Source organism: Rhinichthys klamathensis, unplaced genomic scaffold (genome assembly GCF_029890125.1).
Source record: "Rhinichthys klamathensis goyatoka isolate OS25496 unplaced genomic scaffold, OSU_Roscu_1.1 h1tg000037l_1, whole genome shotgun sequence".
In the NCBI taxonomy this organism is placed as follows: domain Eukaryota; kingdom Metazoa; phylum Chordata; class Actinopteri; order Cypriniformes; family Leuciscidae; genus Rhinichthys; species Rhinichthys klamathensis.
This window is the reverse complement of record NW_026606585.1, coordinates 607,690-635,038: the sequence shown is the minus strand read 5'-3', so window position 1 is coordinate 635,038 and position 27,349 is coordinate 607,690. Positions and strand designations below refer to the sequence as shown.

Here is a 27,349-nt window from a genome sequence, read left to right as displayed (position 1 = left end):
ATGTAAATAGGAAAGTGTAACACACTTTCTATTCAGAAACATAGTGGTTCGGTTAACTCAATTATTGTAGTTTTTTTTTTGTAATGATCTATTTACAGTGACTCATTTTAAACTATTTATTTTAAGAAGCTTACATGATTGATACATAATTCTATACATAGATGTGTTTTTAATTAATAATATTGCTTGTAATCTGTTGCCATAATTTTATTAAGTGTATATATATTCTGTATCATTTCCCCATATAGATGACACTGATCTGTATATGATTAAAGCAGCTGGAGTGTGGATGAAGGCTAATGAGGGGAGGAGTTCATGGAGAGAGGGAGACAGTAGGAGGAACACAAGTAGCCCACAAAATACGTTTAGTGCGCTCACTAGATCATAGTATATACTGAGACATAACTGAAACTGACAGAGCACGAGAAAGACATAGACGCACTTTGCTTTTCTGTCTGACAGCTGGACGGACAGAAGCAAATTTTACTTAAATTATTTTACATAGTTCCTAAGCAAAATCACAATGGTAAACGGTGGATATCTAAAAGACATTCAGAGTCAAGACAGAAGGCGTGGACGTGGCATGGACAGAGCAATATGTGGCTTAGTTCGTGAAGAAAACTGTGGATTATATCGCAAATTGAAACACTTACAGTGAAGAAAAGCTGACTGAAGGTAAGTGCTGCTAATCAATCAGCGGTCACATATAGCGCGCACCACTAAACTATGACACTCACGTGCTGTCTTCAGACACTACAATGTCAAACATGATTTTAATGTTGAATACAAATATTTGGTTAGGATTATGTATTGAGTGTTTGACCATTGGAATAAATAGCGTTCCTGCTGTTCCTAATGGCTAAAAATAATACAAACGAAAATTGCAAATGATATAAAATTGTATGTCTTTTTCAAATTATCTGAAGGTTATCTGAGGGCCAATATGTTGCATTTTTATTTTGTTAACCCCAAAAAGTTAACTATTGCCATAGACCTATGTATTTTTTTTACTTTATAGGAGATCAATTTTTTTAAAGGATAAAGGGACATTAAATATGTGTTAAATAAAATCCCGTGAAGTTATACATTTTCACTTTATGACTTTAACATTTTTAAAATGTCAGTAATTTTAACAGGAAAATGATGTAAAATACAGTAAAAACTGCATTGGATTACTAAGTTACACCTTAAATTACTTTAAAAATGTTATTTGTAGTAAAATATGACCTTACCTTATAATCTATGGATTACAATATATTTTTTGTCAAAGAAATCCCTAAAATATTGATAAAAGCTAGTAAAAAGTGAGTCATATGATAAACAGTAAAAGGATGTAATTCTCTGTACATCACATTTAATCATATTTTACTTGGTAGCCTATATGTAACATTTTATGTTGCTTAGTTAATATTTGATGTATTATTTTAATGTCATGCTTTTTGTGTTTGTGTGGGTAACATTGCGCATTCTCTTTACATATTAAGCTAGTAAATGCTCATAGAGAACTTCAACATTATGAGCTTTGTTTCATCATGTAATGTTTAAATAGTTCAAGTGATATATTAAATATATGTTAGTTAATGAAATTTTGTTTTAAAAGTAAAATATATGCCTGAAAACCTGCCATCATTATTTATGAATTTCTGGCAAAGACAGAGCTCCCAGTTTTTGCCAATACATCTTACGGGATTTTTTTACTGTGTAGAATATGGGCAGAATAGTTTCTGTTTTGTCACAGGTAAAGTTAAAGCGTATGCATGGGTCCAGCAGCCCACTATAGAGTTAGGATAAATCACAGTTCACTTGTCAGTTCAGAGTCATCTGCAGTACAGTGCTAAAATAATTAACTTGTAGAACACAATGTGAACAATACTTTATATAGTCCACACAAAGTATTCATAAAATTAATTCGCTTCATCTCATTTTGAGGTAAACACACATTCTGAATGGTGGAATTATATGGCTGAGGTCAGCTGGAAAGGTCGCTATACATCCGTCACTCTCATATACCGTACACATGGAGGCCCGTGTGTTTCAGAGCGGCACTGATTGCACTTGATGCTTTTCATTTTCCTCTTAATTAGGACTCTAAAATGCTTTACAGTCTTTCATGAAAAGCTTTATCCACGAACGCCCGATGATTTGCTGGACATTTGGTCATAGTGATAATGTAGGGTGAACACATTTGTGATTGATTGCCTTCTAAATGATTTTGTGAAGTGGAACTTTGGCTTATCTTATGTGAATTTCATGTTAGGCTATAAAATATGTAGGTTTACAAATATTTTCATTTAAAAGGGCTTAACACTCACCGGCCACTTTAGGTACACCTGTTCAGCTGCTTTTTAGTTAATGCAAATATCTAATCAGCCAATCACATGACAGCAAACATTTAGGCATCTACAGTAGTCAAGACAATCTGCTGAAGTTCAAGAATGAGCATGATGCTGTTGATGCTGAGCATCAGAATGGGGAAGAAAGGGATTTAAGTGACTTTGAACATGGCGTGGTTGTTGGTGCCAGACTGGTTTGAGTATTTCGGAAACTCCTGATCTTATAGGATTTTCACACACAACCATCTGTACAGAGAACTGTCAGACTGATCTCATGAAATGGCGTATGTATGACACGCCAATTCGTATTTCCATTTTTGGCGTGCTATCAACACGCATAATCGCTTTTCAGCGTGTTTATCAACGCCTTTGACTTAACGTTATATTACTGTATTATGCATATATAAATATATGACCTACCCCAACCCCGTCCCTAAACCTACCCGTCACTGGGGTTAATACCATTTATGAGTCTTCTCCTACCATCCTAGGAAAAGAAATATCGCTCCACAGATGTAGATATAGATTTTGCTTCGTTTCGCTCGGACATTTAACGGCGTAGACATACACGCGGAATCACTCGGACATTTAATGGCGTAGACATACACGCAAAAGATTTCGGCGTGGACATACACGCGGATATTTCAAAATGCGTATAGATAACACGCCACTTGAATTGAAAGTGGCGTGTATGTTTACGCAAAGTCATGATGTCATGTTGCAACTGTAGTGAGTGACATTTCTGTGTGTGAAAATGCCTTGTTGATGCCAGAGGTCAGAGGAGAATGGCCAGACTGGCTCGAGCTGATAGAAAGGCAACAGTAACTCAAATGATCACTCGTTACAAGCGAGGTCTGCAGAAGAGCATCTCTGAACGCACGACACAACAAACCTTGAAGCAGATACAGGACTCCAGCAGCAGAAGACCACTCAGGTGTCAATCCTGTCAGGTAAGAACAGGAACCTGCAGAGGCCATGATTCAAACAGGCTCACCAAAATTGACAGTAGAAAATTGGAATAATGTTGCCTGTTCTGATGAGTCTCTATTTCTGCTTCGACACTTAAGATGGTAGAGTCAGAATTTGGGATTAACAACATGAAAGCATGGATCCATCCTGACTTGCACCAACGGTTCAGGCTGGTTGTGGTGTAATGGTGTTGTAATGGTGTGGGGGGATATTTTTTTGCCACACTTAAACACCACAGCCTACCTGAGTGTTGTTGCTGACCATGTCCATCCCTTTATGACCACAGTGTATCCTCTTCTGATGGCTACTTCCAGCAGGATAACACACGTCACAAAGCTCAAATCAACTCAAACTGGTTTCTTGAACATGACACTGAGTTCTCTATACTCAAATGGCCTCCACAGTCACCAGATCTCAATCCAATAAATCACCTTTGGGATATGGGGGAACGAGAGATTTATATCATGGATGTGGAGCTAACAATGGATGTGCAGAAATTGCATGATGCTTTCATGACAATATGGACCAAAATCTCTGAGGAAGGTCTCCAGCACCTTGTTGAATCTGTGCCATGAAGAATTAAGATAGTTCTGCTGGTAAAGGGGCCCAACCGGGTACTAGCAAGGTGCACCAAAAGTGTACATAAAGTGGCTAGTTGAGTGTAGAATACGGGAATGTGAGGTCATTAAACAGAATAGCTCTTTCGGCATTATCCTGAACATTAGCATTCGTTTCGTGTGACTGAATGGAAGAGAGGCTCTCGGGAGCACGTGCAAATATCACATCCTTTTGATTTTCCCGGCAAAATGTCCCGAGTGCTTCACATAAAAATCAGTCTACAGGTTTTCAAAGACAACCTAGAAAGTCGGGAAAGGTCTTGTTTTTTTTTATTGTTTTATTTTGTTACAAGCTGTTCACATATTGTCAATAAAAAAGCTATTAATACATTAAATAAAATTCTTACACATAGCTCCTTTAACATTCCATGCATTAATCCATAGAACAAAAACTAAATGCAGTGATTAATTCAAATCTTCAGTGCGTTGCATGCTTAATTGTCCAGGATTTAGAAGACAAAAGTAGCTATGCAATGGAACCTGTTAACTCTGCAAAACTGGAATCTCAGTTGTCTTGAGTCAACATGTGTGACCTGCTTTTGTTGAAACCTTACAAAGCTTTATGGATTTTTGGACTGAGAGAAAACAAATACTAGGTCAAGTTAGGTTCCAAGTGCCCCACAGCTGTTCCAAATTTCAGCGGTGTTTACCAGAGTTGCACTAACATAGGCTGGATTCATGCCTAAATGTTAATGTGCCTCACTAAGAACTTTGAAATCACAGAGAGAATCCTGTTATAAGTAAACAAACCCAAACACTCTGTGAACCTGAGAGGTTTCAAAGTCCATCGATGTCTGATGATGTATTCACTTATGGTTCCCTTGTGTATGGCCCGGACTATGCACAATAAAGAAGGATAAAAAAGGTATGGACTGTTTGCTCGTATTGTTTTTGTAGTTTCGATTGTGTCATTTTCATTGTTTCCAAGGTTTCGGGGTGTTTGTAAAGACTGCACTGTGATCTGTTTAAACAGGGATATATGTAATGAGTTAATGAGTATATGTAGACCAGCCAGTAGAGCATGAACCTGTTTCCAAGATCTCCATGTCCTCGTTCTCACACACACACACACACGAATACCTGAAAAACTGTAAAATTAAGAATATTTGCACACAAAAAAATTGCCACAACTATACTGTACCTCACTATACTATACTATACTATACTATACTATACTATACTATACTATACTATACTATACTATACATACTTTGGTAAAATGTCTCTCAGTGTTGGAGGAATGCGGGTGTGTTCTTGGGCAGGACTCTGGGGTTCTGACCCGTGAACAGAACAGAGCTGAAACATGAAAGGACAAACAGACAGCGGAAATGGGTTAGATAAACAAAAGAGCTAACAGATGAAAATAGGTGGATCACTCAGTCATCCTTCCTGTGGTGTGGCTGTTTTCCTGTGATTGACAAAGACACAAAATAATAATAAAGAAGGATCGACATATACTTGTAAGTGTTTTTTTCTTGGAAACAGCCAGGACTATGTAGAATGACTTTTTTGGTCAAAGTTAGATGTGTGCAGTTGCATTCAAAAGTTGTATGCCTTATGAAAATGCATTATTTTCTAATTAAATTATACTATCAACATTGCAAATCTGAAGGAAACATTTATTTGATAATTATCATGAGTTTGTTTAAAACCTGATTATCATGTTTTCAAGCATGAAGTTTTAATATGGTCTCTTTGTGACTCAGACAATTATATTGAAAAAAGATCCACTGCGGTTAATTGGCACTTTTCCTTCATTCCCTCTATTCTCCTCTGTCTATCCTGCTTTTCCTTTCCAGATAGCGATGCTGCACTATACAGTAGCTTCTCCTGCTGTGATGCATTCCTGGGGGGTGTTCATAAATTAGGGATTACTTTCCTTACACGTCTTTTTCACCTAGTCCACCAGACACGCACGCACACAGATTCCAGTGTAGCCACATAACACGCTGATCTGATGTGCTGACGTACATTGATAAATTCCTTATCTGCACTTCATCACTGCTCAGTGTGAGATCGGTCCACACATACTCAGTGGCGGAAGGATCATCAAAAGAAATCATCATGATGGACCTTCTAAGCCTATTTTCTATTTTCAACATGAATATTATCAAATGTAGTATTTTCTTTAGCATTTATGAGACACTTTCTCATTTCACACAAGCTGTACAATAATAAACTTAAATTTACCTTATTAGTTAATTGTTTTTGTGAGATGAGTATAGCTCCATATCATTCCTTAGCCATGTTGTCATCAGCTATTTTCTCAGTCAGGATTTGTATTTGACCAGTTTTGACCAGTGACATAAGGTACCTTGAAAGTTGACACTAGAAAAAGTAGTGCAACCCACTAGATATCGCTGACCACAAAACCTGAGGAAACCAAGAAACGCTGTGACCCATTTCAATTCCCCATTATAAAATCATACTTTTTCCGGTTTTGAACTACATTGGGTAAAATGTAGTTCAAATACACATCTTAAACAGTGTGGCTTAAGAAAATATATTTTTCAAAATTAAAATAGATTTTATGCAGACTTTCAAATGCCAATCATACCAATTCAAATCATTTTACAATTTTTAAATTTGCAGTATGCATTTTTGTATTCTCTCTCTCTCTTCTATTTCTGTCCTTGTCTTCTAGTATTTTCTCTCTTATTTTTCACCTCTATTTATTTATTTGATGGCAAAAGGCACCTTTAGAAAGTGCCGTTAAAGGGTCATGTACTCAAGTCCCAGTGCACCCCTCTGCTGTGCCATGAACGCTCTTTCCTCCTCTCATATGACCCTGGACTGGCACAGAACACCATCACTTTTAAAATGACTATTTGAGCGTCATTCAGCATCTGAAAGGTATTGCTTACATCTGAAGCTCAGCTTTTGATGAAGTGAAGAGAACTGTTACTGTAACTGTGCAGTTGCTTTTGACCTGGAATAGAAGCTGTCAAGGACAGCTTGATCTGCTGAAAGGATGATATTTACGTAAAAATCAGATACTGTGAACAGCAGAGGTGACAGAGAGATGATACAAACTGGGAGCGAGAGATGGATGAGTGCACTGCTGCTCAGTTGGCTTTCACATCCTCCACTCTCATCTCTTTCAATCTACCCCCTTGACCTCCAAGCAGAGCACCACGGGAAACGGGAAATATTTTTAGTGTCCGCCTGATAACCAGCAGATGAAGGTTGAAGAGACAGAGGACATGTTTGGTGTGGTTTTGCTCAATTCTTTGATTGCTCAGAAGTTGCTCTTTCCTTGCTCATGTTTCTTCTAAAATCTTTAGGAGAAATAAAAACATATGATTTAAATTTATAGGCAAGACAAATAGTTTGTTTAGGCATGGTTTGTTGGGAAATTACAAACCTGCGCGCACATATTCAAACGAATTTAACTATAGAATCAATTTTGAATGCGCATGTGAACGCCATCAGGTCACAGGTTCGCGTTTAAAGCCTGTTTAGAGAGAACGCCGTCGTCTTTGTAGCCCCTAATGTAATAACAAATGATAATTTTGCGGGAAGTGAATCAATCAAAACCAACTTTAGCTGGAAATAACATTATTCAAAAATCGCTATAAAGCCAAAACAATCTCTGTTACCGTAAATTGTATGTTTATCTCTGTAAAGCTGCTTTGAAACAATCTCCATTGTTAAAGGCGCTATATAAATGAAGATGACTTGACTTGACTTGACATGAGACATTTGTTGATAAGCCCTTGTCCACACTAATACGTTTTCATTTGAAAACGGATATTTTTCTTCCATCCACACTACAGAGTTTTTATTAATGAAAACAAAGCTTTTTGAAAACGCTCTTCAAAGTGGATAAATTTGAAAATGGCATTTTCGCAATGTAGTGTGGACTGTGAAACCGGAGGTATCTGAAAACGATGACGCATGTTTAGTCATGTGAAGCATATTGTACCAATAAATATTCATGATTGTGCCTGTTATGTGTTATTCACTTTCACACTGTTGCTAAAATAGGTTACTTTGCACACTCTTCATATCACAGTCCTGCAAAGAGCAGTTGCGTTTTAGACCAAACATATAATGGTGAGCGAGTGCGACCTGGACGCATCAGCGAATGGTGAAATATTTTGCTAAATAAATTGATCCTGCTAGAAGAATTGCGCGATAACTTGATTATGCCTTGTTCTGTATGTATAATCTCAGTGAGCTTTTATGAGGGTTTACGCATGCGCTGTAAGGCAAATGTAGCGTTTTCCGACGTTTCAGTGTGGATGAGAAACTTTTGGAAAACGCTTGAAAATGCTACTGCGAACGGAGTGCGTTTTGAAACAAAAACTCAGTTTTCAAATCTATCCGGATTAATGTAGACATAGCCTAAGAGTTTAGAGCTATACAATCCATGCAGATAGCAAAGCTCACATAATTTAGTCCTCAATCCCAGGATGGGAAAAAAGGAGATTGTAGTATAAAATACTGTTCACATTTCATAACAATAACATTCCATAAGGAAAAATGTACAAATATATTTCAGGTAAAAATACTGGATCATTAAAAAAAAAACATTCACACAATTGACCAGTCAGTGTTTTACAAGTTATTAAAAATCTCTTACATTAGACAAATCTGACCACACTGTGCGATATTGTTGCGATCTCATTTTAAAACCCTAGGCTATGTGATATTTCTGTTGGAACCAAAATGAGATCTCTTTCATATCTCAGTTGTTTCTGCTACACAGCAGTGAAATTACAGAGAGCAAATGAGTCTCCTGCAAAATCTGAGATGGAGACTCCATTTGCTCTCCCTGTAATCTCTCTGCTGTAGGAGAAACAATTGAGATATGAAAGATCTTATTTTGGGGATTTATCTCTCCAACGGGCAGACTTGACTGAGCGGTTCATATACACGTGCCCAGCAGGGGCAAATAACAGAGCCGCTTTCAGACTCCTGATGAATAGCCAGTGCCAGCGCTTGTGCATCAGAAACATTTAAAGACCCAGAGCACACGAGGAGGCTCTTTCTGTAATTTCCCAGGAGGTATCAAAGTAGGTAATGGAAAGTAGTCAGGATATGCAAAGAGTGCGAACAGACGACAAAACTGACAGCAAGCAACTGACGGGTTTTCAGCAGGCAACGTCAAAGGAAGACCTTCATTAATTTCATTAGGACTCCAGCTCTGAAGAGGCTATTTCTGCTGTGAATTGATTATGTAAACACAAGATGAAAAGCGCCACTCCAGATGGAGAGAGAGAGCGCAGGAGGAGTGAGTGAGAATGAATGAATGAAGTGAATGAAATATTGCAGGTCGCACAGACTTGGGCTTGAATCAAGAGCTAATTTTAAAACAAATTGCATTCGAGAGCTTTCTGGTTCCATTCTCACTAATCCACAGATAAATCAAACAAAGCGACAGGAATACACTTATGGAAGACAAAACAGCACACATGAGCTTACAAACACCAGAAGAATGAAGGAAAAAATCAGGGAAAACAAATGCTAAGGACGACCACACAAAATCAATTACAGTTTTTAAGCATTCAAATGATTTACACTACCATTCACACGTTTAAGGAGTAGATACTCGGGATTATTCCTATTAGCTCAGATACAGGGAATATGCTTTTAATAACGAATCATGATCTGTATGGACAGCCGAACACAACGGATTATGATCAGTTCTCCATCCAGGTCGGCAAAAATAGATCAATTGTACTATTAATCACAAGAATTATAATTAAATATGAATTTGTTTATTTTTATATTTTTTTTATTACAAAAATTACAAAAATTAGCCTCCTTTATAGACTTTCAAGAGAAGCTATTCCTCTGGCCACGAGGATTAACTTTCCTGTTCTATAACAATACTATTTAAGTATCAATAAATTTGTAAAGCACTTAGCTCGATCGCAACATTAAAGGGACTTTGAAATGTGCACGAGACAGTCAATCAAATGAATATAATGTATTTAATAAAGGAAAACTATGTATACAGGTGAACTACACTTACACGGAATACATGTAACAGACTAAAGCAACAAAACACTGACAGAGAATGAAAGTGAAAGAAAAAGGGAGAGAGTGAGAGAGTGAGAGAGAGATCCCGAAGGAGAGTGGCAAATTACCGACCGTAAACCCTTGAGAGACAACATGGAAAACCCAATCTTAATGCTCTGACAGCTCGATAAATGGAGTCGATAAACGCTCTTTGTGGTGCTGAGTCGAGAAAGCGCGCGTGTGTTGCGTTCCGTCGGAGCGTATTTGAATATATTTTAAATTGAATTTATTCTTGTGATGGCAAAGCTGATTTTTCAGCATTTCAGCATTACTCTTCAGTGTCACATGATCTTTCAGAAATCATTCTAATATGCTGATTTGCTGCTCAAGAAACATTTTTTATTATTACCAATGTTTAAAACAGTTGTGCTGCTCAATATTTTTGTGGAAACAGTGATACGGTTTCAGGATTCTTTGATGAATAGAAAGTTCAAAATTTGTTTGAAATAGAAATATTTTGTAGCTGGGTATAGTGTAGGCATTTCCTGGCTGTAACCCATTGCCTGAACTCATTATGCCTGATTACTTTCAGCTGTTTCTCATTACCCTTGTTAACTCTACCTATATAACTCTTGTGTATTCATTGTGAAGTCTCGTAAGTTTCACACTGCATTTCTGAGCGCTTGCCTTCTGTTTACCTCTGGTTTGGTTTTGACTTCCTGCCTAGTCTCCCTGGATTTGCCTGTGTCTTGGACTCTGTTATTATCTGGATAGTTTGCCCTGTGGTTTTGACCATTGCCTGTTTTATGGATTACGATTTTGGATTAACCCTAATAAAACTGCGTTTGGATTTTCAACTAGTGTTTCAGAGCACATCGTAATGTGTACCTTCGAATAATTTTTCTTGTTTTAACAAATCTCTTGTTTTTTTCATATTTTTATTTTAGTTTTAATCACACTTTGTTTAGACGCATTTCCACCGAAACAACAATTTCTCCCAGGAACGTTTTCCCCCCCAGACCAGTTGCTGTCTGCGTTTCCATCGTGGTCTAAACTACCGTGAAGATTTGTCAAATTAGTCCGGTAACGTATGATTGCGCGAGACTTTCCAGTTCCAGCTGTATTTCGTCCTCCTATAAGCTTAATAAACCCTGAACCTCGTCGACGTCGGCCCATAGGTCGTGTTTTTTAAACTCCATTGTTGATTCGAATTCGCCTTTGGCTAAGCCCCGCCCCCCTTAGTTACTGTTGCTACATCCGACAAACAAACTTCATATGGGCTCTGGTATCAACATGGCTTATGCTGTGACGGCTCTTCCTGCTGAAAATGTATCAAACTTTTATAAAGCAGCAAATAAAGTGTCCGATAGAAGTAGGCAAAAGGGGCTGCAATATACGTTCGAAGGCTATATTAACGACAAACAGGTGAAACGCAAGGAACAACAAGGCATCCAAATAGAGGCAAAAGCATACCGGTCACAGTCAAAAAATGAACCACCGCATATCCTACTAATCGAGACGGAGGCTGGGACTAACAATATCAAGGAGCAACACTGTTCATGCAAAGCTGGGTAGGTCTCTATTCACTTCTATAATCGTTATTACAAAACAACGGACTACGCGAGTATAACGTTGTATTTATTAGCACCGTGTGCTAGCTAGACGACACTTGTCAGGATTTGACTTCCTGAAAAAATGGACACCCCCCTCCAACCTCTCTGGGAAACGCGTATCTGTGTTACAAATGCCCCAGGCACAACGTTTAACCATATTTTTGATAAAACTACGACGGCAATAGCCTGCCGAGACCAAAAATATGAGACGCCTGTGTTAAAGTCAATGGAGCGCTGTGAAAAAGTGTCGGACCACTGTGGGAGCTCGTTCTTGGCTGCGTTGTGATTGGTCAATCTACATTCTAGGGTGTGGCTTAGCCAAAGGCGAATTGCAAACAACTGTAGGCTGCACGCACCGCCAGACTTTTAAAAATGGTAGTTGAAATAAAATACTGCGTGAATCAACCAAGTCCCACCCCCGAAAGTTCCTGAACTTTGAAAAAGTGCTAGGCCTACCTCGCGAGCACGGACTTTCTAAGGGGGAAATTATTACCCGGAACCTCATTTAGACCATCACTGCAGTCAAAACAATTGCGGTGAAAACGCTGTTATTCACCAACTAGAAACACACATCCAAAATGAATAAAAAGCTTGAATATTCGATCTCTACATGTGCAGGAATTAAACGCCCCTTTCCACTGATTGGTCAACCAAACATCAAGCATCTGGGCTGCGTTCAGCGCCGACAAAACGTTGCAGAACGTTTTTTAAACAGAAACGGTGATGCGTTGAACGCACTGTTGTGATGATGCAAGAGTTGCAACTACAGCAGCTGAGAAGGCTTTTTGTGTTCTTTGTGAAGAATTTTCGGAGCCTGATGAAATCGGTATAAATATGTTTAATACTACAAAATATGCCCGATGTTACAGTTACTGCACTTGCCGCCCAGAACACAAGAGAACATCCCAATCGAGTGAAGGGATTTGTGGAAACTGAAATGGAAGCACATCTTACCTAATAAAGACTAAAACATCTATTTAGCCTCACATTCTTGTTGTTCTATAATGTTTTATTAATACCCTGTATTTTCTTTCTCATTTTTAGGAAAAGCACTTTACATGCATTGTTTATTTCTATACCAAATGTCACACACTTGCAATGAAGCTAAAAATATAAACAACTACATCATTATGTTGATATCCTATATTTTTACAATAATACTTACAACAAACATGTCTTCTGATATCCTTGTTGCGTATCGAACACATTTGTAAATTACTTCCATTGTGCGAGTTCTCTTTAATACCGTGTGCTTTATATACATGTTGCTGCTGATTGGACTGCAGTTCTGACACGCCCACCAAACAAGAGAAAACGCATCTCAAACCCCGTTGCACACACAGTAAAAGAAATGGACACAGCGACCCCGTTGATTTCAACGGAGAGAGTTGAAGCCTAACATGGGCACTCACCATAGACAGTATAAGAAGTGGACAGAGCCATCTCATTGGAACTCAGTTGAGACAGTTGAAGCCCATTTTTAGCGATTTTTGAGCACTTCCGTTCCTGACGCGCAGACTCAAACCGACTCAAACTAAGCTTGATGACGTGAGCAACCTGTCTGACAGACGTTAATCTTCTAGTAGCTGTGCGTGAAAATTGCCAACGTTAATCTTGCAGAGACGGGGAACTTGAGCAAAGAGTTCTTTGGCGTGAGTGAGCAGGAGTAAGTATTCCGTTGCTTTTATGGACTCATTATCTATGGGCTTCTCCCTTGACGGGACGTCCCCCCGATTGCCTGCGAGCTTCTCCTGCTGTCTGTACGGTAATTTCTGTACAGCGCGACAGAGAGTCGAGTGGTTATGACGCAATCGTTAGCCTATTTTTACTAAATCTGTTTCTACGGGGCCATAATGTAACATAGAAGTTAATGGAGCCCTTTATACATTGTCGTGTTTCTTTAGAAATAAATAATGGACAAATGGAGTCTTTAAACGCCTCAGATGTAAAGTTATTCGCTGTCAAAGTGACGCCAAAATGAATGGGAGTCAATGGAAATGCTAACGCAAGTGAAGTTCTGCTACAACATGGCGGCACCCGGCCGGCTTCAACTTCCGGTCGATGGATTACCCCCTTGGCACTCACTTCCTGATAGCCAAGCGCACTGCGCAGGCTCAAACTGAGCTTGACGAGTAGTTGTCACGTGAGCAACCGTTCTGACCTTCTAGTAGCTGTGCCGGAACAAATCTGAATTGAAATCTGAAACAAATCTGTTGTTGAAATATTTTGTCCCGTTGCTTTTATTAACTCTCTATCTATGGGCTTCTCCCTTGACTTTATGCCTCCATGTCCACCCGATTGCCTCATAGACAGTAAACGATTGCCTACGAGCTTCTACTTCTGTCTATACGGTAATTTCTCTACTGTGCGACAGAGCGTCCCGTGGTTATGACGCAATCGTTAGCCTATTTTTACAAGAATAGCTTCAACGGGGGCATAACGTAAGATACAAAGTAATGGAGCCTTTTATACATTGTCGTGTTTCTTTAAAAATAAATAATGGACAAATGGAGTCTTTGGACGCCTCAGATGTAAAGTTATTCGCTGTCAAAGTGACGCCAAAATGAATGGGAGTCAATGGGATGCTAACAGCAGGTGATAGCCAGCTACAATGGCGGCCCCCGGAGGCAGCTTCAACTTCCGGCTGATGGATTACCCCCTTGGTTGCACACCGGTGCAAGCCGTTTCCAGGAAACATGACGTTCAACCCGGAAACCGTAGCAAAACGTTGCGCACCGTTGTGATCTTGAACATGCCCCAGTTGTTCCCCAGTTCCGTGGAACAGAATAACAGTCATCCTGCTAGTTGTACTGATTCTTAAAGCGTTAATTGCATACATTTCAACTCTTTCTCATCAAACTGCCAGACTAAATAATGGCCTGACACAAACAGTCTTCTGTGTAGACATAGGTTCACTATGACTAACTATGAGCGCCAGAGAAATAGCTACACTATTAGGTTAATTTGTGGTCACCATGGTTTAATATTAACCATGTTTTTTGGGGTTTTATTTGTAGTAAAAGCATGGTTAATTTCGCGCAGCTTTGCCACACAGATTTTGATAGTTGGTCAGTTAAATAAAACAGGCAGTGTGCCAAATATGTAGGCTAGGCCAGGGTAATTGTGTATTGAAGATGCGAAGTAAAATCACGAGTTCACACTTACATACAATTAGAGGGAGTAAAGTTTAATGCGTATTTGGCGTGCTGTCCGGGGGGAGGGCTCCGAGCCCCCAAATTCGGGCCGAACCCAGAGTAACTAATATTTAATGGCACGCATGGGTGAATTTAGGTCTAATTTTCTATGTTTATGAGAAGGGTCGAATATGTGATAAATGTGATAAAAAAAATTCCCCCCGTTTTTTCATTTTGAAGACAAAAACGAGAAAACGAATTATCCGAAGGTACACGGACCCCGAAACCAACACACGGACCAGTGTATCTCCACATAAATGTAAAGATGTTAATAAATCTTTCATATCCACTTTTGTAAGACTTACTGATACAGATACAAATTTTCTCCTAATTTATAGTGGCAGCACTCTTCACTATACCCACACTGTTCTGCCTTTATTTATTATCCGATGTTGTTTTCTTAAATGCTTTTGCACTTTCACTCTTTTACTCATATTTGATTTACTATATTTCCTTAATACCAGTATGCATGTAAGGTAAATTGCTTTAAAATACTTTAAAAGCATGACATTTATGAGCATATTCAGTAAATTAGTCAAAAATGAATTTTAATGTAAGTAAAAGCAAACACAAAACTTACTTTTCATTTTAGTTATACACTGTATGTCAGCACATAATAATTATAAAGTCTGCATTCTTCTCTATTTAGTCCCTGAAAGCCAGTCCTCCTGCCCTCCTCCCCTCCTCCCATCCATGCCTCAGTTATACGCTGTATATCCAAAAGAGGGATTAAAACCATAATTGTTCCCATGCATATCGCTTCGTTTTTTTCTCAGTCTCACCGCAAATATGTTTTCCTGAGTCTGGAGATAAAGGATGAGTCAATACCAAGAGATTCTCAGATTTGCCTTTCAGATATTTGCTAAATAAATTTGCTTAAATGTGTCTTAGCAGCTGGTCATCATTACCACGCAGCATCTTAATGAGGCAGATACAAAGAGAACTGAGGTTTTTTTATTTATGTTTTATGAAGAGATCGCAGTGTTCGGAATTGAAAGACTACGATTTAACTCTGTATTTAATACATTTATCTAATTTTATTTCCTCTTTCTCTCAAACAAATATGATACGATATGTGTATAATGACATGTCGATAATTTAACATGTTATGTGCGCATCTACGGTGGAAACAAATTTCCTCTCGTCTCGAGGACAAATAAAACAATCTATCTTAACCTCAAAACTACCCTCAAAAGTTTGAGTACATGTATAATGAGTTGCTTTCTGTTTATACACAATGATTTAACGTATTTTAAGAGCTTTCTCTAAACCTCCCCAAAAACAGAAGTGGAGATGGAGAATTTAATTTGAGATGATATGGAAGACATCCTCCTAATGTTCTCATTTGATTTAGACGCCACCATTACTCGCGTAGATGAGCTACAGAAATAGCCAACAAAATGAAATTCATTTGACCTCATTTTATTAAAATGATTTACAACTGTTTGTTTAACAATTTAGGCCAGCGAGGGATCAGTATTAGAATGTTTTAGTTTTGCCTCTCACATCTGTCCTTCTTGTTGTAGGTCATGAGGATGGCCTCTTGGGAAGAGAATTTGGGTCAGCCCAATCGCTCTGTGCTGGAGATGGAGGGGCCACCAGACCTGTCCAGCTCCCTCTTCAATCTCAGCAGCAGTTATGGGGCCACAGGGTCTTTCCTCTGGCTGTTTCCATCAGAGAACGTCACATGGACCACCATGAGGCCCACAATGCAGCCAGTTGCCCCTCCACGGGTACGGGACCAAGCCTTGGCCCAGGCGGAGATTGGGGTGCTGGGGCTGGTGCTTGCTCTCACTGCTCTGGGTAACGGATTTGTGCTGTGGGTGCTGCTGCGTAGGAAGAAACATGCTCCCATGCATCTCTTCATGGTCAATCTGTGCGTGGCTGACCTGGTAGTGGCCTTCTTTCAGGTAACCGCCTCTTCAGACTATTAAAATGATGAGTACGGAGAAAAGAGAGCGGGTAATGAGTAATCATTGACCTGAGTGGAAACATATAGTGAGACTACATTTATTAAAATGCAGTTGGCGTATCAGGCGTGGGAGTAATGATGTGTCAGCAGGGAAGTTATATAAATTGAAAAATTAATATTAATCAAAATAATTGTGATATGGCTTTTGTGCAAAGGCTGAAATTTAATTAAGTGTGCAGCGTGCTTTAGAGTAAAGTGCAGCACTGTGTTCTTTTATATGATTTAACGTTTGAAAAGATTAATATAGTATTAGTATTGTAATTTTACAGTTTACTGTAAAATAAAATTATTAATATTGTATTTTTCTTAAATACAATTTACGTTTTTTACACACAAAAAAACGGTGAAATGTTACAACAGTAATATTTCTTATTTTGTTTAACATTTTTATTTAATAGTAATAATAGTAATCAAAATAATAATGAGAATTATAATATTTATATAATGACAAACATTTTGGCCAATTTATGCATTAATTGCAAGCACAGCAGACCTGAAACTTAAAAAAATAAACACAAACACCCTCAATTTGAATCTCAATCACATTTTTTATCAGAAAAATCATGCATCCCTAGATGTTATCTGCTAATGTGGAAAAGAATATGTTTGTCATGATAAAATAATGGCAGTTCAAGCATGACAACTCTTGAAATAGTTTTAGCATGTTAATAGATAAGATAACGTTATTTGGTCTTGGTGGACAAGATCTCATACACATGCAGTTTCAGAGCAAGTGAGCATGTAAGATCTGCTGGACATAAATCCCTTAGCAGTTCTAGACGGGTGGAGCTGGTGGAGGTGGAGGGTTTCAGAGGAACTCTGATAGCGCACTGCAGGACCAGCTTGCAGCGAACACTGAACCACACTATTTAAATGTTGTGCAAGCAATCTCACTGGCTGCAGAATCGGCAGAGGCCAATCAGCGTGTGCCGTGTAGTAAATGATGTGCCATCTAGAGTTGCATGATCATAAATTCTAATTATATGTTTTTATTTTGTCCCCAGGTGCTGCCACAGTTGGTGTGGGACATCACTGAGCACTTCCATGGCCCTGACGCTCTGTGCCGCTCCGTCAAATATTTGCAGATTGTCGGGATGTTCGCATCATCCTATATGATCGTGGCCATGACTGTGGATCGGCACTATGCCATCTGCTGCCCCATGCAGGCGTATCGCGGGGGCGCGCCCTCTCGCTGGAACACCCCTATCATGGTTGCATGGGGCCTGGCCCTTTTGCTCAGTTTACCACAGGTGAGGAATAAATCTCAGATCATCCCTGACTGATTTATTTAATATGTTGTTCAAGCTCATGACTCTCTGCTCGCTCATACATAGGTGTTTATCTTCTCACGGTCAGAGGTGTCCCCTGGGGTGTTTGAATGCTGGGGCCACTTTGCTGAGCCATGGGGTCTTAAAGCATACGTCACCTGGATGACTGTGGCTGTGTTCATATTGCCAGCCTTAATCATCACTGTCTGTCAGGTATCTCCAGCTCATTATCTTTCTCTCTCAATCTCTCACTCCCTACTCAAAGTCTTGGCATGTTTAATGGAAATTAATAGGTGATATTCAGAATTCAGCAGTTAGAATTTTGGCTTTCTTTTGACTCATTTTGATGTAGTGTTCCTTTAGTTTAAAACAAAGAACATGGCACTAGAAATGCCAAGGTCATGGTTCGATCCAATGCATGAACTGATAAAATGGATACCTTAAATGCAATGCAACACATTTTTAGATAAATCGCCTGCCAAATGCATAAATGTAAATGACTAAGCCTCACCTTAAAAGCATTATATTGACCAGTCCTAATTTTAACTCTTTCCCCGCCATTTATGAGACAACGCTTCCCTGCCATTGCCTATACGCTAGGGGACACTATTTGATATCTTCTGAAAGAGTACTACTGAATATCCTGATCAAAACACATGGGAAGAAGAAGCAGAAACAAGCAATAGAATATGTAAGCAGATGCATATGTACAATAACGTGGTCATCAATATTAAGCAACATATAATTAAAAACTGCCTAATGTTACAGAATGAAATGTCTACCCAGGGCGAGCTATCGGGGTGTTACAGGGCGAGCTATCTTGTGCAAGCATTACACCGTGTCCTAACTACACGCGGCGCGCGATATAAAGGTATCTTTTCCATGTTAATCAGAGTTTTTGTCCTAACCAGCCGCGACGGCGACACGCGATGATTCTATTTTAGAAACGGTTTCTGTTTTTCTGCGACGTCGCGCTGGAACAACAAACACAAAGTATGGCAATGATAATCTCAGGTACTGTTTATGTGCTTTATTTAATGTTAAATGCATGCAATGTGACTGAATATCATTTAGTGCTCCAAGTGTATTCTTTGACAAAGATTGTTTTAGCAAATTATTTTTAATAATGTTTAAATGGTGTAATATTTGTGAATTTGATTTTGTAGCCTACTTATGCATTTTCTTGCGAGTGCCGTCAAGATTACTCTGGTGCTGTGCGCTTGCCGCGAGAGCCCGCCCACACGCTGTTCTGATTGGCTGTGGGTTTTGATTGATTTTGACGCATCTCGCAGTCGTGTTGCGTCTAGTGTGGACAAACTAATTATTTGTCGCTGGAATCTTTTAGCATCGCGTCTGGTTAGGACACAGTGGGGTATTGATTGACTCGATCTACTTCTGAATTCGATCTGGATGTAGTCTTTTACAAAAACACGTTTCTCTCAACTTTTTGCTCAAAATGTTGCTTTTTTATGAAACTTACCCACATTCAAGTGTTGATAAAAAAGAATACATTAAGCTAGAATAAAACGTTTAAAAAAACACAGGCTCTGTTCTTTCTTTTGACATATTGCATGTTCAGATATTCATAGAACAAAATATTCTGGGGGCCATTCAATTTTAGTGAAAATTATCAAAAACGCTGGTGGTTGCTGACAAAGATACCAACTGTTGCCATGTATAATTTTCTCAGACAAGCTCTTTGGAGGAGCTGCGTTTGGATAGTTTTATGGGATTATTGTAAATATCTTTCAAATATTATTCATATTATTTTACAAATTTCCAACACATTTTTACCACTTTACTAGCATGGTTTATCAAAAATAACACTGTTCACAGAAATCTCCAATTCATCTCCTATGGGATGTTCTGTAAAACTTGTCTGTGTTATTTCAATGCAGAACATCATTTTCTCAGATTAGGAATATTTATTTGAATTAACTTTAATACTTTCAAAACAGCCACAGATTTGAATTTAGCTATAAAGCTACAATTTAAATCCAGGAACTTAACTGGAATTTAAAAGTTAAAAGCATTCTTAACGGCACACAACTCTGTACCATAATAGAACTGTTTTTACATTGATATATCTCGTTTTCATCTCAGGTTCGCATCTTCAGAGAAATCCATGACAATATTTACCTGAAGTCAGAGCGGGTGGTGACGGCGGAATTCAAGAGGAACTCTGTCTTCTTCCACTTTGCTCAGCGGGAGGGGGGCAGGGGAAGGAGCAGAGAGAGAAACAGACAGAGCAGACACACTCACCATGCTGACAGCAGTTTCAGTCAAGCTCACTGCAGCTCCTCACATCGTGCCAGAGAGGAAGAGTCCCACTCAAGCCTATATGATGACTACTCTCAGACTTTACCCTGCAGGAGCTCTATCTGTGAGCCCTGCTTTGGGCCCCGCCCCTCTTCAGACAGCTCCTCCCCTTCCATCACAACTCACCAGCAAAACACCCCCAACCATCTCTCAGACCCCTCCCATTCTCAGTCATTATCAGCCAATAGCGTTTCTCCAAACAGCTCTGGAACTTCTGAACTGTGGCCAGATGTGCTTCCAGATGCTTTTCCCATTCCGACAGTGTATTCGCACCCGCCACCTCTCCCAGGTGTGACCAAGGCCATGTCTAAGACGGTTAGGATGACTCTTGTCATTGTGCTGGTCTACACCATCTGCTGGTCTCCCTTCTTTATTGTTCAGTTATGGGCAGCCTGGGACCCCAACCCACCAAACCAAGGTCAGACTTTAACTACTGTAGATATACATACATGTATGTACATGTCCTGTATAGTCACACAACATATTGCAACAGTGCCGCCCCATTTTTCAGCTGCACTGGTTCTGGAAGAACTTTTTTTTTTTTTTCATTTCTCCCATAAAATAGTCTTCATTAAAGAGTTATAAGCCATGAATCACAACACTGAAACTTTGGTTTTCAGAAAAAGTTTTTGAAAATCAGACAAAAACACAAAGGTACAAGACTGTAGTACTGGTTTTATTGAGGGAAAGAACTACAATCCCATGAAGCATTGCGAACAGCATAATCTTAAAAACAATTGAGAAATATAAGACTACTCATTTACAAATGTTGATTATATGTATAAAAACAATAAGTCTATTGCAAAATATGCATATATATAAAAACATTTCAGTATTTTGAGAGCATAGAGAGATCGCCTCGATTACATAATTTGCAGTACCTCATGGCAGTGGGCGGAGCTAAAGAGCTATTTTGGAGCTGTTGCTTTTTTGACTCTCTGATTGGTGTAATTTTCTGTACAGAATAACAGCTGATGTAGTTTTTCACCAGGAATTCCACTGTTAAACGCGTTTTTTTTTAAATAAGATGAAATCATGCGACATGACAGCTTCAGCAGAGGCAAATACCATGGATTAACAACCTCGTAGCTCACAGTAGGTCTGTCTTTAAAAGTTTATAAGCTATTGTTAAAAATCAATTTCCTTATGGAACCTGACTGTTGCATCATATTCAAATGATTTCTGAAGGATCATGTGACACTGAAGACTGGAGTAATGATGCTGAAAATTCAGCTTTGCCATTAGCAGGGTGGTGTTAAATAACCAAACAATCAACACATTCTCCAGGAATCTCTCAAAAACAGAGGTGCCTGTTCTTGGAAATCTACCTTCCAGCAGAGTTTCATTCCAAGTACAATCAAAAACACATGATTCAGTTCATCAGGGTCTTCAAGTTTACTGGGAAATTGCAGGCAGGTGTGTTAGAGCTTGGCTGGAACTAAAGTCTGTGGGAGGAGAGACCTCCAGAAGCAGAAATAATCAATCATGTTTTCAATGTGTCCCTTTTTATTTTCCTCTTCTTTTTTTTAACTGTCCCCTGCTTTCTTTCCCTTTAACACATAAACAGAAAAACACCTGCTCACTCGCCTGAGTGTTGGGTAATCTCATTGGTATTTACACCTCTGTATTAAACTGGACTTTCTGCACAGTTTGACCAGCCACCTGGTAACCAAATCACTATGAAAATCAGCACAATTTCAGCATTTTAAAGTTCTATCCCCCCACCTCACTTGTTTTTCAGTCAGATTATACAAATGACAGTAAAGACATTATTGTGACAAAATATTTCCATTTCAAATAGAAAGTTAGAATTTTCTATTCATCAAAGAATCCAGAAAAAAAGATTACGCTAAGCGGCACAAATGTTTCTTGAGCAGCAAATCGGCGTATTAGAATGATTTTTGAAGGATCTTGTAACACTGAAGACTGGAGTAATGATGCTTTGCCATCACAAGAATAAATAACACTTTCATTATAATAATATTTCACAATATTAGTATTTTTACTGTAGTTTTGATCAATTAAATGCAGCCATGGTGAACAGTGAGACTTCTTAAAAAAACTTACCAACAACTTTTCAATTGTAGTGTATTAAATATGTCTTATATGCAAATTCACTGTGTTAGTTTGTAATTAATTTATGGCCTTTTTCCTTACAAAAACTACAGCTTCTGTACAAGTAATTACAGTTAATGTCACTGCTGCAAAGTCATAATATATGAATTCTTATTTTCATTTGTGTTGCAGTCTTTAAAGCTATTATAAGCGATTTTAAGATGTTCACCTGGTGGATGATCTCATAGACTTTTATTTACACATGTATATATGCAGTATGCAGTAGACTAATACACACAAATGGCTTTGAGTTGACTTTTATCTCTCATACAGGGGCTGCTTTTACTATCCTGATGCTGCTAGCCAGTCTAAACTCCTGCACTAACCCGTGGATCTACACAGCCTTCTCCAGCAGTGTGTCCCGTGAGCTGCTCGCACTGCTGCGCTGCCAAACCGGATCCCCACGTCGAGGTTCCCTGCCGGACGACTCAACCACAACTCACACGTCAACCAACACCAAGGACTCATTATACTGACCTCTGGCCTGACTCTACTACTACACACACACACACACCAGCACATGGCAAACACTGATGTGATGGGCTAGACCCTTTCCCAAATGCTACTCTTTGCCCACATTTCGGTGGCATAATGGCAGATACATTTGTCCTCGTGAACAGCCTTTCACCCTACGATCTTATGAACTTCACAGGCACGCGCCACAAGTGTGCATGAAGTGCGCCATTTGATGCAGGACTGGGGTAATGTCCACACATGTCCTTTAGAGATTCAGAAACATGGTGGTTACACAATATGAACAGCAGATACTGATCCATTAATAACAACTTGCATCAGTTTGAAAGACAAAACCACATCGCCATGCCTAGTGCATTTCACAGACAGCTGTCCGTTCAGTCACACGAAAGCAGACTGGAGTGATGAATCAAGAGGAAGAGGAGGGGGATGTGCTAGGAAGCGAAGGATCAGAGGTCCTCCATTGTTCTCCATCTTTCTTTCATGCCTCAACCGAGTGTTTTCATAGATTAGCATCACAGGATTATATCAGAATTCACCGTACAAAGTAAGTGTGGAGAATGCATGTGAACAACACATACAGAATGGACAAAACGTTATCTGGATATACTCGAGATAGCTGCACAAGACCAGCGGCAAGATGCTGCGAATTAGATCGTCAGAAGTTTAGGGGAACATATTCACCACCAGCAAGAATGTTATGAAAATATCATGACATGGGAATCAAACACAGTGGCAGCTTAGTGATTTTCTGAATTATATGTCAAATCTAAAGAAAGACACTGTGAATTGAATTGGTTAACAGTATTTGAGTACTAGCTAAATGATTAGAATTGCTGCAGTGGAAGGGATTACAGCAGGCAGAAATCTACATTTGACCACAGCTTTTTTTTTACAGAAGAAACAGGGTAATGGTAAATGAACAGCAATATACAGGTATACGTATTGTAGGTAGCAACATTTCGAGAGCAACTGCTACAGTTGAAATCTCTACATTGTGTAAAAACGAATCACACCAATTTCAGTTTCATCCACAAGTTTGTCACTCTTTTAGCTCTCTACCTCTGCTCTTTGTTTGATTTTGTGTTAAAAGTTTTATTTTGTCTCATTTGAAATCGGGACCATTCACATGATTCAGAGTAACTTATTTGTACAGAAAAAAATAACATTATAATAAAGAAGTGTAAAAGGATTAAGAAAAAATGTACTACACTGCAACTTAAGCGCCTTATTATAAAGAAAAGTATTATATACATATGTACATGTATGTTTGTAACGCACAGATTCTTGAGGTACTTGGTTAGTGCAATTAGGAATTCAGTAGAATTGTGGAAGTTCTAGGACTAGTTCAATCTCACACTTTTGAGTGCTAATATCACGTATTTATTCAAAACACTTTTCAAGCATTTTAGAATTGATTTGGAAGAAAACTCACTCTTTAGGAAAGCCTTACTCTCATAGCTTGAGAAAATAGTTGTTGTTTTTCCCAAATATTTTGGCCTATCACATGTCATGCTTGATGACAAAAGGATTGAGATCGGAAATGCATTAATATTTCCTCATTTAACAAAGAAATTGGTTACAAATCATATAATTGAACAATCAATTTTGATTGGTACAAATGTACTATTTCTCTCCATGATAATGACCTTGATTAACTGTAAACTACTATACCGTTAGATATTAGTAGTAATCATATTGAAACTATTCTGAGAAAACTAACAGCTAATGACCTTTTTAATATCCTCAATGCATAATGAATATAAATCACATATTTGATACATAAGATATGCAGTACCTAAATATGACTGACAATGTAATAAATTATTTTTTATATTACTTTGTTGTTCTTTATTTATTTCCTTTTTAATTGCTTCATCCTCATCAGGTAACTTGTATATTTATATAAACTTGTATAACAAAAGTCTCACATTCATAGGCCTCAAAAACACACTTTTGTTAAACACCAGCTACAGTCTTGATGTACTGTAAGGAAATATATGCATAACTCACTTGAATTGTTTAACAACGTCACATCTGTTGAGGTCATTTAATTAATCGCACCAAAGCAATGGCAATGTTTTTCTTTATTTTGTTGCACTGGTTGATATACAAATGGAAAATGATTGTAAAATGTTTTTCAAAAATGTTTTCAGTTATACCATTGTACAAATACTCTATTCGCAGTAAATCGAGAATAATTTACTCCTTATTGGTTCCATCTATTTATTTATGCTTACAACTAAAAATACTGAGCGGAGTTGCTCGGTGAATTAAACTTGAGATGATGCAAATGAGAAGTGCAAATACATTGCAAACATTATTTGAGATTAGTTGCACAGCTATAATTTTACGAGAATTGACTGTAGTCAGTCGAGTCTGGCTCTCGTGTCAGCCTCTACTACTTATCCCGGATATTTTGTGGCATGTGAACGACTCGATGTTGTTGGAGGGGCTTATGAAACAATAGAGCTAAAAAAAAATAAAAAAAAAATGCATTATGATATGGATTTTCAATGCAACCATATGCTTGTGGATTTGCTTTCGGTCTACCCTGCCTTTGCTGACTGGGAGATGACAGGCAGACGGGTGCCAAAAGTGTGGGGTCAAAAGTGGTGACTGCATGTACCCGTCTCTTTCCTTTATGCAAAGAAACTTCACAAAAACATGACAGGCTATTTTTGCCTCTGCATCACAGATGAGAAAATAATACTTTCTTCAGATGACTGTATAAGAAGAGCCACCTGTTTTAAGGGGAATTTCACCAGTTTAATTAGAAGATACTACAATAGGCTATCTCTCTTAATCTGAAATCTCAGTTTGAGTGCTACTGGGAGACGCCTGATGTGATCATCACCATCAGATCCCACTTAGAAAGAAAAGATTAACTGTAATGCACAGCACATTCTTACATGCACGTTAACCCCTGTTAACTGGTTAATCAAGCATGCCTTAAAGGGTCACATGGGATAGAGGACAGAGAGACTGGATATGTTCAGAATGGAACACTAGCTTACAACTTACTGAATACAGTCTTCTAATTATATATGAATACACACTACACCGTTCAAAGATTTGGGGTCAGTAGGATTTTTCTGTCTCTTATGCTCACCAAGGCTGCATTTATTTGATCAAAAATACAGTGAAAACTGTAATGTTTTTAAATATTATTACAATATAAAATAGCTGTTTTCTATTTTAATTTAAAATGTAATTCCTGTGATGGCAAAGCTGAATTTTCAGATCCTTCGGAAATCACTCAAATTTGCTGATTTGGTGCTTAATGATTTCTTATTATTATGCTGAAAACAGCTTAGATGCTAAATATTTTATATATTTTTAAAATATTTTTTCAGGAATTTTTGGAGCAGAGGTCCAAAGTAGCATTTATCTGAAATATAAAAAATCTTTTGAAACATTGCAAATGTGTTTACTGTCACTTTTGATTAATTTACGGCATTCTTACTGAATAAAATTTAATTTCTTTCTTAGAATTTTTTTCCCCATATATAGCAGCCTACTATCTTGCTTCCCTTGTTGACAAGATAAAACCCCCACTGAAAAAGATGAATCTTTTTGACTGTTACACCACTCAGTCTTGATGTCTAGAAATGGAGATCTGAGAACAGCTGCAAAGGGTATTTTTGGAGATTGGCTGCAAAAATGCACTTACATCAGAGGCAGTCATTGTGGTTCATCTATGCAGATCCTTAGGGGCTCGTGCTCTCCATACAGAACTCACAAATGAATTGGTAGCATACTACAGACACTATCAATGCTAATCAAACAGGTCATTTTGATTCATTTGCATATCTTTCAGTTATAAAAGTATACTTTGCTGACATAAAGAATCTTGCAACTAATGGTTTTTAAATCATACAGCTCAGCATTTCAGACTTAACTGGTAACTTAAAATTTTGGAACTATAAGAGTCAGAGTAGCTTTATTATCATTTCAGGTCTGTGTCTGTGTCTTTTACAATACAGATAACTTTGCGGATCCAACGTGTGTACACGCTGTATGTCTGTGATGTAGGAAAGAAAGACCCTGACGATCTTCTCAGCTGCAGCACTATCTGCTGCAGGGTCTTGCGTTCCTCGATGGTGCAATTCCCGATCCAGACAGTGATGCAGCTGCTCTGAATGCTCTCAACAGTCCCTCTGTAAAAAGTAGTGAGGATGAGGGGGTGGGAGATGGGCTTTCTTCAGCCTTTGTAGAAAGTAGAGACGCTGCTGGGTTTTCTTCGCTATGGAGCTGGTATTGAGAGACCATGAGGTTCCCCACCAAGTGGACACCAAGCAGAAAGAGCTTGTTACGTGCTCTCCTTAAGTCAACAACCATCTCTTTTATTTTGTCCACGTTGACTTTGCCCTAGTCCGTTAGCCGATGCACCTCCTCTCTGTATGCCAACTCATCGTCTTTCCTGATGAGACCCACCACAGTTGCACTCAAAAAAATGGTTTTGTGGCTCTGTTATTTTTACCCAAGTATGTTTTGTTAAAGTAACA

General features: G+C 38.5%; 1 protein-coding gene across 1 annotated transcript; it reads left to right on the top strand.

Annotated features, from left to right (window-relative positions):
• Nucleotides 1-350: 350 nt before the first annotated feature.
• avpr2ab (arginine vasopressin receptor 2a, duplicate b) lies at nucleotides 351-23,727 on the top strand. The gene is made up of 6 exons (XM_056246426.1): nucleotides 351-675; nucleotides 16,220-16,603; nucleotides 17,670-17,915; nucleotides 18,000-18,146; nucleotides 20,037-20,670; nucleotides 22,641-23,727. The coding sequence occupies exons 2-6, from the start codon at nucleotides 16,223-16,225 to the stop codon at nucleotides 22,841-22,843; spliced, it is 1,611 nt and encodes a 536-aa protein (XP_056102401.1). The 5' UTR covers nucleotides 351-675; nucleotides 16,220-16,222; the 3' UTR covers nucleotides 22,844-23,727.
• Nucleotides 23,728-27,349: the final 3,622 nt, after the last annotated feature.

Coding starts and splice junctions, on each gene's coding strand:
- avpr2ab (XM_056246426.1), top strand. CDS start 16,223: ATGAGGATGGCCTCTTGGGAAGAGAATTTGGGTCAGCCCAATCGCTCT. Junction 17,916..17,999: donor TTTTGCTCAGTTTACCACAG/GTGAGGAATAAA, acceptor GCTCATACATAG/GTGTTTATCTTCTCACGGTC. Junction 20,671..22,640: donor CCCCAACCCACCAAACCAAG/GTCAGACTTTAA, acceptor TCTCTCATACAG/GGGCTGCTTTTACTATCCTG.